This window comes from Quercus robur, chromosome 12, assembly GCF_932294415.1.
Source record: "Quercus robur chromosome 12, dhQueRobu3.1, whole genome shotgun sequence".
Taxonomy (NCBI): Eukaryota; Viridiplantae; Streptophyta; class Magnoliopsida; order Fagales; family Fagaceae; genus Quercus; species Quercus robur.
The window spans coordinates 6,183,168-6,193,777 of NC_065545.1; the positions used below are offsets into that span (position 1 = coordinate 6,183,168).

Sequence of the window (10,610 nt, forward strand, 5' to 3'; positions counted from 1 at the left end):
TAAACACATAGAGATCTCTAAAACTCTGCCAATTTATGCTTAAAATAAATAGAAACATCTTATTTGGTTTCTAAAGCTGAGGAATGAATGGAAGCCTTCAATAAAAAGACAATTGCATTGATATACAATGAATTGGGAAAGACATTATTTCCACACTCCATTTTCCAGTGTCATCCTATCTGGCTTAGTCACCTAATGGAATCAGTGGACTCCACATGGGTTTCTTTTACCCTATTAGTATGAGAGAGCAATAGTGTGGTGTGAAAAGAAAAACAGAAAGTTTTGAAACAGGGTTCTCCTAAATCAACTAGTAAAGTCCATAGTCCATACCCTCTAGTTCACGGCAAAGTTAATTTATTATTTTTTTTAGCAATACCATAAGTATATCTAGGACGGTGTTAGTGTAAGATGATAAGTGTTGTTTGAAACATCACTTTCACATAATGATACTGTTTTTATTATATATCAATCATAACAATGGTATCAATTAAAAAAAAAACCGTGTCAATAATTAAGAAAATTTTGTGTCAATAAACTTATTTAAAATTATTGAGGCCCTTAAACAAGAGTAATGCTGTAGATTTAAACAAATTTCACAACTTATTAAATGTGAAGTTGTAGTTGGTATAACATTATTTTTAGGGACTCCACAACCACAACTAATATAACTTCTTTGTTTTAATAATTTGATAAATATAACAACAGGAAAGGGGGAATTGAATTTAGCATAGTCTAGCTCTTGACAGTAACATAAGTTTTATTTCCTAATCACATGTCTTTTCAATGGTGAATTTTTTTTGTGGTACTAGTACCCATATTGCAAAATCCATAACAGTACCAACTGATATGGATGCAGTTTTTTTTTTTTTTTTTTTTTTTTTTTTTTTTTTTTGGGTTGGACAGATATGGAAAAGTCTAAGATTACAAAAATTTTCACAACTTTTTATCACAATTGTAACATGGCAAAGTATGATTGATAAAGAAAAAATTGTTGGTTCATCTGTAAATGATGATTACCCCACTAACAGTCTATCATGTCAGAGTTTATGACAAAATAGTTGTAAAATAATTTGTAGCCCTAAAACTACCTATATCACATATAGTTATTTTTTGGGCCATGGCAAGTTGGCAGCTTGCCAAATGCCAGTGAAGTAGTCTTTTTCCGTGGTCAGCATCTAGAGATGTATGACGTTCCCATGCGGCACAAAAGCAAGTACTTTTGGCCGAAACCAATGTTTTTGTTTTCTAAGTTACGTTAGAAGCCGAGAAAAACGCCAGTTGGGAATGACTCTCTCCCTTTCCAATTGTCTACAGCCCACTTTTACTTTTAAACAGAGGGCAAATATTGTGTACAATTAGATTTTACAAGTGTGTACAATTTGATTGATTTAAGGCCCGCCGTGTGTAATGGCACCAAAATTTCCAATTAGAATAAAAGAAGCCCACTGTAAGGTGAAAGTCAATATACACGCCCCTGGTTTGGTTGACATAACTTAGTACCAAGTCTTCCTATGGCTAACTCTCATTATTTAAGGATAACTGTGAACGCAAAACTGACAAGATAAGAATCCCAACACACGAATTAATTTTCCTAACCCAAAAACAAAAAAAGTGATGGAGTGTGCAACGGAGAGAAGCAAAATACAATTGATATATGATGCCTGTAATGCTGTTTTTTCTCAGAAGGAGCTTCCAACCTATAAACAAATTCAATGGCTGAAAAATCTCCTAGGTATATTGGGCTTTTTAGCTGTTGTAATCTTCATGCATGTTCTTGTTTATTAACTCTTACTGTATTATAACAAATTTGTTTGAATGATGAATTAATGCAGACATAACTGAAGCCATAGACGTGGGGATTGATGAATTTGGCTCATGTGAGTCTCCGTCACCAAGCCCAAAAAGTGACAAGAGATTGATTGATGGGCAAAGCGTCTCTGAGATCACTTATATTCACATTCATGAATGTGACAATTTCTCTGTAAGTGGAAAAATGTTTATGCCTGAGCCACATATATTTCCTTTACTTCTTCTGTCATATGCTTTAGTCTTTAGATAATACACTACTAGAATATGTGTTTGTTTCCCTTGCTTCATTGCTTGATTACGAAGAATTATTGTTTTGAGGTGGTTTGTTTTTATGAGCAGATGGGAGTGTTTTGCTTTCCAGCAGGGGGGACATTTCCTCTTCATGATCACCCTGGAATGACAGTCATAAGCAAGCTCCTCTACGGTTCTGTTTATATCAAATCTTACGATTGGGTGAAAGTGACAAATTCTGGAGGCCGAACATGTAAGAAACTATAGGAATTAAAGCTCTGTACGAACAATAACATCAGCACTGTTTTTTTTTTGCATGTTTACTAACTTTTGATTAGAAACCTGTTAAACGAGAATATGAGTCCATTTCACAGTTAATCGGTACAATTTTAGATTTGTAATATTTAATTTGAACCATGAAACAATAGAATTGAAATTGAAAGAATCCTAACTTAAAATGGTGGGTGCAGCTGGATTGGCGGCCACTGTAGTAGATGGCACTTTCAAGGCTCCGTGTGAACCTTCTGTCCTTTATCCAAGAAGTGGTGGTAACATTCATTCTTTCACTGCATTGACTCCTTGTGCTATCTTGGATGTGTTGTCTCCACCATACTCTGAAGAGCTTGAAAGGCGCTCTACTTATTTCTCAGACCTTCCTATTCCTTCTCTTCATGGTAATTACTAATCCATGTTGTTTTACTTTTATCTAAATCATGTGATGAAGTGTTATGACATGTTTAATAGACTATAATAAGCGTTGTAAGGTAATAGTTATTCCTATGGTTTAGTTATTCTTTAATTTGATTATGTTTTTATTACAAGGAATAATCATTCCTTATAAATAGTTATTCTTCAAAATAAAGAATAACTATTCATCTTTAAAAGGTTGTATTAGCTATTCCTTAATAAGTGCAATAATTTCAAAACTTAATATATTTCCAAGTAAACAAACTTTTCATATACATCTAATAATTATAAAAATAAAAAAATCATAAAAAATAACACATATCTCTCTTAAATTTAAAAATAACAAATTTTAAGGAAATATAATTGTATGAGTAAGAAATTTCCAAAAATAAATGTTAAGTTTCATTTTAATGTTATAACTTACAACCAAACTAATGAATAAGTTTAGTAATTACATTATAACACATTTTATTCCTAGTAATAAAAATTACAATTTCTGTCGTAATCCTCATTCAGTATACCAAACGTACCCTTAATGTTTCTTCTCTACCTTTTGGCCCAGGCTATGCAATGCTTGAGGAAAAAGATCTACCAAATGATCTAGTTGTTATTGGAGAACCTTACCTTGGCCCCCCAATTGTTAGCCAATATGACTTTTTGTCGGGTTGGACAGGGATGTAGTAGTGTGCACGATGCAGTATGCTCATATTTTTGTTAAGTTTTGAGTACTACAGGATGGCCCTAGAAGGGTTGTATGGTGTAAATATACTTATATAATGTAACGCAGGAACGAGTCAGATGGGTTGGCCTGGCCTATAAAAGACAAGTAGGAGCAAATTAGTAATGTAAATCTTGCCAAATATTTGCCAACAAGCAAATGAATGTTGTTGAAAGCTCACCATTTTATACGTACAGCTGCCATTGCCACCAGGAAGTGGTAATTTGAGTGTGACATTGTTGTATTATTATTATTCTTTTCTTTTCTTTTTGGATAAACCTCGTTGTTGTTTGGGCTGTGGCTTGTGGGTACGAGGCACCGATACGATCATACGAGGCATGACAACAAAATATATTAGATGATGTAACCACTTTGGACAACAAACAACAGATTGTAGTCATAAGATCAAGAAATATTATAATCGAATGGAATAACTTAAGAGTATTGATTAAGAAAATATTTTTAGAAGTTTTTTTTATGAGAAAACAAAAAAGTAACTAATTTTTTTTTATAGTTTTTATTTTTTTTATATTTTTTTTTATAAAAGTAGTATTAAAACTTTCTTAAAATGGTTCATTAACAAATGCGTTAAGGCCTTAAGGGTACCTGTTAATGTAACTCATATATATATATATATATATATATATAAATTATGATTTCTAGTGTTGGCATACTCTGTCAAATCTCAATTATATTTGCAATCATCAACTGGTATATTGATTTTTATCGAAGTATAGCACATGAGATTAGAAGACTAGCATCTGAAAGTGGAGTTGTTGTTTAAATATTTTTGCTTAAGAGAGATTGTCATGTCAAACAAATTTTAGGCGAAAAATAAATTTTTTTTTAAAATTGAACAAAGAGTTTCACTTGAAACTCGCTTGAATTTTGATTGAGCAAGTATTAGAACTTGAGAGAAAGTTGATACTTTATTCCTATGTAGATCCTATCCAATCAACCCTATCATATATTTAAATTAAAAAAAAAAAAAAAACCCATTGTGATTTATAAGTGTATCATATCGCAATTCACAATGATCTTTACTAGTGGATTAATTTGGTGGGCTAGGCCTCAAAGGGTTTTTTGCCCATTGTGATTTTCTCTCTCTACAAATACATCTTGTGTTTGGGTGTTTGAGTTTTGGGGTTATCGTGACTTGCTTTTTTCCCTTATAATTAATGTTGTTTTTAGTGGTTACGTGTGAGAAATTGATACCTAAAATCTCCATGTTGTGATAAATGGACATTAATAGCTTGTAACTATCGTGCTTGATTCATGCATTTGCCATTCAAAAATTGTCACAAGTTGAACAATTGATTAGGGCTTTGATAGATACGACCTAGTGACATCTATACTCTAAACTATTGTCTCTCTATAAATTCCTTTCATATAATAGAATTCACTATGAAATAATGTTATGTGTAGCTATTAAGTCACGAATCATATCGAGAATTAACTATCCTTAAGATACATATATACTTTAAAATTTAATAAATAATATTAATTTTCATAGTATAATTATACACATATATAAATAAAAAAATTCATGCTACATTCACCTCTCACTCATTATTTTTAAAATCTCTTTTTTTTTTTATTGGCTCATATTTTACTTCGTTCAATTTCTTTTTATTAATTACACAATAAATTTATTAAAAATATATATTTATTTTTTGATAATTTAATAATTATAACGGAAAACAAGAGGCTTGAACTTTGGAAATTTCTATTGTAAATTCTTTGTATTTTGCTTTTCAATTATTTATACAGTAATAAATACTAGAATAATTTTAGAAATTTTATATACAATTAACAATTTTAGAATAACCCCCAACATTCTTATCTGGTATTTCTGGTTAAAGTAAAATATAGAAAATTAGAAAATTGTAGTTCCTTAAACAAAGTATAGGGTAGGGCTGTCCAAATTCATCCGGTAACCCGATCCACCCGAAAAACCGACCGGAACCGACCCGAATCCGGCCGACCCGACTGCTCCGGCGGGTCGGCGGCGGATCTTCACCACCAGAAACCGATTCCGGCGGGTCGGTTTTCGGTTTTCCTCCCCTAAAACCCGAAAAATCCGAACCGACCGAAAGATTTCCAGATTCCGGCCAAAATTTCCAGTTTCCGGTGAGAATTTTCCAGAATCCGGCAAGAATATCCAGAATCCGGCGAGAATTTTCCAGAATCCGGGGAAAAAACCCAGATTTCGGCGACTTTTCCCTTAGATCCAGTGAGATTTTGACCGGATCTTGCGAAATCTCATCAAATCCAGTTAGATTTTCGCCGGATCTAACGAAAATATCGCCGGAATCTGGGTTTCTTCGCCGGATTTGTGTTTTTTTCACCATTTTCTCGCCGTCTTCTCAGATCTACGACTCCGACCGACCCGCCCGCCATCCGTTCATAATCTGAACCGCCCGACCCGATTACTCAGGCGGTCGGCGGCGGGTGCATTTTTTCCCCACCCGATTCCGGCGGGTCGGTTCCGGGTTGGGCACAAACCCGACCCGGACCGACCCGTGGACAGCCCTAGTATAGGGTATTAAAATCTGGGACCATGAGGCAGACCATTCCTACCAAAAAAAACGTGGGCCTGAATCACAAAGTAGCGAACTTTTGAGTTAAGGAATCATAATTTCATACTACCCTCTTCTATATTTGGCGTGTAGCAATGGTGGGTCTGCCTCACTCGTCTTTTACTCTTTTTTTTTTTTTCTTTTTTGTCGGGGGAAAGAATTGTTCTCCACCTTCCACGCTGCCCGACCGACATTCTCCCTTTCAATCTCCACCGTTTCTTCCACGTGTCATATCTCTCTTTCATATTTTCACTGCAGTCAGTCTCTGGCTGTGTTGAATTAAGATTGTGTTCTCGCCGTCCTAGTTAACTGATAAAGTTCGGTTCTGATTAATTCAACTTATATAATAAGAATAAAGAGACTTAAAATTTGATCTTTTATTTTTTTCACAAAAAAAATTAAGTAATATCTCAGTCCGATAATATAAAAAAATTATGTAAAGTGGTCGCCGTAAGTTTGAAATTATATTAAAAAAAAAAAAAAGGGATTGGCTCTGCCTTGTGTAAAGACTTTCTTAAACGATGGATCGTGAGTGGTGACCCATACTCTATACCTAAAGTGGGCCTAAACTCCACAACACAATCTTACCGGTTAGTTTAATGTATTGGTCCTCTGAGGTTTACCAAGACAATAAGTAAACGTAGAAGCCTAGAGAGAGAGAGAGAGAGAGAGAGAGAGATTGCTTTGGCTGGTTTTCTGTCTGAAATTAACAAAGCATGGAACGGTATGAGATGATGAAAAATATTGGGTCTGGGAATTTCGGAGTAGCCAAGCTGGTTAAAGATAAGAGGACCAGAGAACTCTATGCTGTTAAGCTCATTGAGAGAGGCCAGAAGGTCTGCTTATTCATCTCCTTTGACATTTTTTTCACTACTTTTTCTTTTCTTTTCTTTTTTTAGATATGGCTTTTTTGGTTTTGGGTTGATTGACTTGAGGGGCATTCTTAAATGTTGCAGATTGATGAACACGTGCAGAGGGAAATCATGAACCATCGATCATTGAAGCATCCTAATATTGTTAGATTCAAAGAGGTTTGATATTCTTTCAACCAAGTACTTATGGATATTCTTTTCTAGTTCTTCTGGGTGTTCGTTTTTAACTTAAAGAATGAAACTTGGTATCTGTCAATTAACATATGATTCTTGTTCTTGCTTCCTAGACTGTACCCTGACTTTTAATTTTTATCCACTTGTAAATATTCTATACCAATTTCTTTACAGAAATAAGTCTAAGCTAGAAAAGTGTAGCGTATATGTTAGAAATGAAGCTAGTGCCTAGATATACGTTTGACGATAAGGTTTAAAAGAAAATATGAGATGATAGATAGCAATAATCAGATAAGCTGCTTTTAGTCTACCTTCTCTTTCCATCTTTCTTCCAGGTACAAGTACGTTGAGAATTATGTTAGAAAATGATACACCATGAACCTAGATTAAGTTTCATCTTCAGAATGTTTGTTGGGTTTAGGGGAAGATGCTAAATTATGCTGTACCTATCAAAAAAAAGGAAGATGCTAAATTATGCTGTTTGGAGTATTTTATGCTTTAATTAGTAGGATGTTCTAGTTGTTGTGAGAACTTGGCTTTGTGTGTGTGTATTTTTGGGCAAAAACACATTTTTGGTCCCTATATTTTGCCCATGTTTTCAATTTGGTCACCAAGATCAAGTTTTTATAACTTCATTTTGGTCCTAATATTTCTAAATTTTCTGTCATTTTGGTCCCTGCCATCGTCTCAAAGAGAATGCATATGTGATCAATGGACTGCACTGCTAACTTAAAATTGCGTTTTCTATAAGTGAAATATGGCAGGGACCAAATGATGAGAAGTTTAAAAATATAAGGACCAAAGTGAAGTTATAAAAACTTGAGGAACAAATTGAAAACATTGCCAAAATATAGGGAACAAAAAGGCATTTTTGCCTTTTTTTTTTTTAATCAAATTTTATTTAAAAAGCTTACAGGGCTGATTGTTGCAGGTCCTGCTAACACCAACGCATTTAGCGATAGTTATGGAGTATGCTGCTGGAGGTGAACTCTTTGAGAGGATTTGCAGTGCTGGAAGATTTAGTGAGGATGAGGTATTTTATGATAAAATATGGGGTTTTTGGATGTCCCATGGGATTCTCTAATCGTTCCAATTTTAATATGTACTTGCATTTGAATTAAGTCTATCTTGCTTTTAGAAGCATTTAATCATAGTGAAATTCCATTCCTTACTTTGGTCATTTGAATCAGGCAAGGTTTTTCTTTCAACAACTGATATCAGGGGTCAGTTACTGTCATTCAATGGTAAGAACTCTGACCGTTCTCTAAGTGTTTTATAACATTTCAATCCAAATTGTTATTTCTTTATCTATGATCTTTGGTAGTGTGTAATGTGAAGAAAATTCATGTGTTGCAGCAAATCTGTCATCGAGATCTTAAACTTGAGAATACACTCTTAGATGGAAGCACAGCACCACGTGTTAAAATATGTGATTTTGGGTACTCAAAGGTAATTGCATTCACCCATACAGCAGGACTATATCAGACTCCTTATGTCCATTGCTCTTTGGTTACTAATGCTTTTACATCATTTTGTTAGTCATCCGTGTTGCATTCACAACCAAAGTCTACTGTAGGGACGCCAGCATACATTGCACCTGAGGTCCTGTCTAAGAAAGAGTATGATGGAAAGGTGATACTCTGTTTTTTTACTTGTTCATTGCATGAATACATTTTTTTTTTGTTTCATTTGACACCTATTTTCTACAGCTAATCCTTAAGAACTATAGATTGCAGATGTTTGGTCCTGTGGTGTCACCTTATATGTGATGCTCATTGGGGCATATCCCTTTGAAGATCCTGGTGATCCAAGAAACTTCAGAAAAACAATTGGGGTAAGTAATATGGTATGAACTTTTCAAACTGCCCCCCTTCACCATTGGCTTATTTTTCTACCCCCATTAGAATAATCATAAGATAAAGATAATACAATATATATGGAAGTTTTCTTTTTCTATATGGAAGTCTTAATTTGAATATTGTGGCCTATGGCAGCGGATACTTAGTGTCCAATACTCAATTCCGGATTATGTCAGAGTTTCCATGGAATGTAAACATCTTCTATCTCGAATATTTGTGGCTAACCCAGAAAAGGTAAATGAGGTTTCATTTTGGTATTGAAATGTTGGTTCTGTAAATGCTGCTAGATGGTTTGGCTTACCCAACAGATAGCCTGCCTGTCTTTACCAAATTTGATGATGCCTGAAATCTTGAAATTAGTGTATAAGATCTCACTGCACTCCTCATACCTAACTATTATTGTTATCCTATTTGTATAAGCACTAACTAGACAATACACATGTTTTTTAGTCACTGCAAATGTTCAAGTTTCAATAGCTAGTCCTCCCCTTAAGGTCTTTTTATGAATTGGTGACATTTTGAGTATCATCAACCCAATAATTTTGTGCTGTGGTTGTCAATTCTTGCCCGAGTTCATCCTATTACAATGTATATTTATAGGTTGGTTTTCTCCTCATGGTCTTTACTTGTCCCTTCGCAGAGAATAACGATCCCAGAAATTAAAATCCACCCATGGTTCTTAAAGAACTTGCCTGTAGAACTCGCGGAAGGAGGAAGCTGGCAGAGCAATGATGTAAATAATCCATCCCAGAGTGTTGAGGAAGTATTGGCGATAATACAAGAGGCAGGTAAAACTCTTGATTTGCCTAAGGCTGGTGGGCTTTTGCTTGGAGGCAGCAGCATGGATCTTGATGACTTGGATGGTGATGCAGATGTTGAAGATATAGAAATGAGTGGTGATTTTGTGTGCCCACTATGAGTGGAAGTGTAAATATAGATCTTGCTTTGTTGAGGTATTGAATCCACTATTCCCTGTTGTATAATCTGTGTTGACATTTGGTAGATAAAAAGGGCCCTTCAAGTGTCACTTGCATTACTTACTTTTCATAGTTTTCTCATAATAATTTCTGTTACGTTCTGTTTTTTATTTTATTGCAATGAAGTTGAAGGTCCTATTGAAACCATATTATAGAATGATGTGAGAAATATTATAATGGTAGCCTCATCCTTTGCGTGTTGACGTGTATGGGCATGATTCAGACACCATAGATAGTTAGTATATAGTTAATATGCCCTCAAAGAAGAGTTTTGGAATCAGACATGCTTAATTTTTTTTTTTCTTTTTATGATGATCAATTATTATAGTATCTACACCAGTGGAAATCTGGAAGATACAACTCTTATTTCATTCTCACCCCACATTGTTGTGAGATGAGTTGTATGGAAGGGGAAGGAAAATAAATGATTCTTCTGAATTATATAGCAGAACGTGGACAGCTCCGTCACCATTCACGCTGGCTTTGCCTTTTGTCATGACTCATAATGTGCTGTGGTCCTTCAATTAGAGGGATGATAAATCCTTTCGAATCTCGATGAGTTAGTGTCGAAAGTGTGTTCATTGAAATGCCTGCGTTGATTATGCAATACAAATGTTGACTTCTTAATGAGTCCTCATGGTTAAACATAAAGTAGCCATATATAAACTTTGTGTTACCATTTTCTGAAAGAGTATATAATGCAT

The 10,610-nt window shown here is 34.6% G+C and overlaps 2 protein-coding genes across 2 annotated transcripts; both read left to right on the forward strand.

The window, feature by feature from the left end:
• The first annotated feature begins 1,547 nt into the window (after positions 1–1,547).
• On the forward strand, positions 1,548–3,902 carry LOC126709165 (plant cysteine oxidase 1-like). The gene is made up of 5 exons (XM_050409279.1): positions 1,548–1,732; positions 1,833–1,981; positions 2,149–2,293; positions 2,511–2,714; positions 3,290–3,902. The coding sequence occupies exons 1-5, from the start codon at positions 1,615–1,617 to the stop codon at positions 3,406–3,408; spliced, it is 735 nt and encodes a 244-aa protein (XP_050265236.1). The 5' UTR covers positions 1,548–1,614; the 3' UTR covers positions 3,409–3,902.
• Positions 3,903–5,996: 2,094 nt separating this feature from the next.
• LOC126709162 (serine/threonine-protein kinase SAPK2) lies at positions 5,997–10,053 on the forward strand. The gene is made up of 9 exons (XM_050409276.1): positions 5,997–6,860; positions 6,981–7,055; positions 8,002–8,103; positions 8,261–8,314; positions 8,427–8,519; positions 8,610–8,702; positions 8,800–8,904; positions 9,065–9,163; positions 9,570–10,053. Exons 1-9 carry the CDS (start codon positions 6,741–6,743, stop codon positions 9,846–9,848), a joined length of 1,020 nt encoding a protein of 339 aa, XP_050265233.1. The 5' UTR covers positions 5,997–6,740; the 3' UTR covers positions 9,849–10,053.
• The last annotated feature ends 557 nt before the right edge of the window (positions 10,054–10,610 follow it).

Excerpts from the sequence above, each read along its gene's own strand:
- LOC126709165 (XM_050409279.1), top strand. The coding sequence starts at position 1,615 with ATGGAGTGTGCAACGGAGAGAAGCAAAATACAATTGATATATGATGCC. Across the intron at positions 1,733-1,832 it reads ATGGCTGAAAAATCTCCTAG|ACATAACTGAAGCCATAGAC; the intron begins GTATATTGGGCT and ends GAATTAATGCAG. Across the intron at positions 1,982-2,148 it reads ATGAATGTGACAATTTCTCT|ATGGGAGTGTTTTGCTTTCC; the intron begins GTAAGTGGAAAA and ends TTTTATGAGCAG.
- LOC126709162 (XM_050409276.1), top strand. The coding sequence starts at position 6,741 with ATGGAACGGTATGAGATGATGAAAAATATTGGGTCTGGGAATTTCGGA. Across the intron at positions 8,520-8,609 it reads GTGATTTTGGGTACTCAAAG|TCATCCGTGTTGCATTCACA; the intron begins GTAATTGCATTC and ends TCATTTTGTTAG. Across the intron at positions 8,703-8,799 it reads AGAAAGAGTATGATGGAAAG|ATTGCAGATGTTTGGTCCTG; the intron begins GTGATACTCTGT and ends TAAGAACTATAG.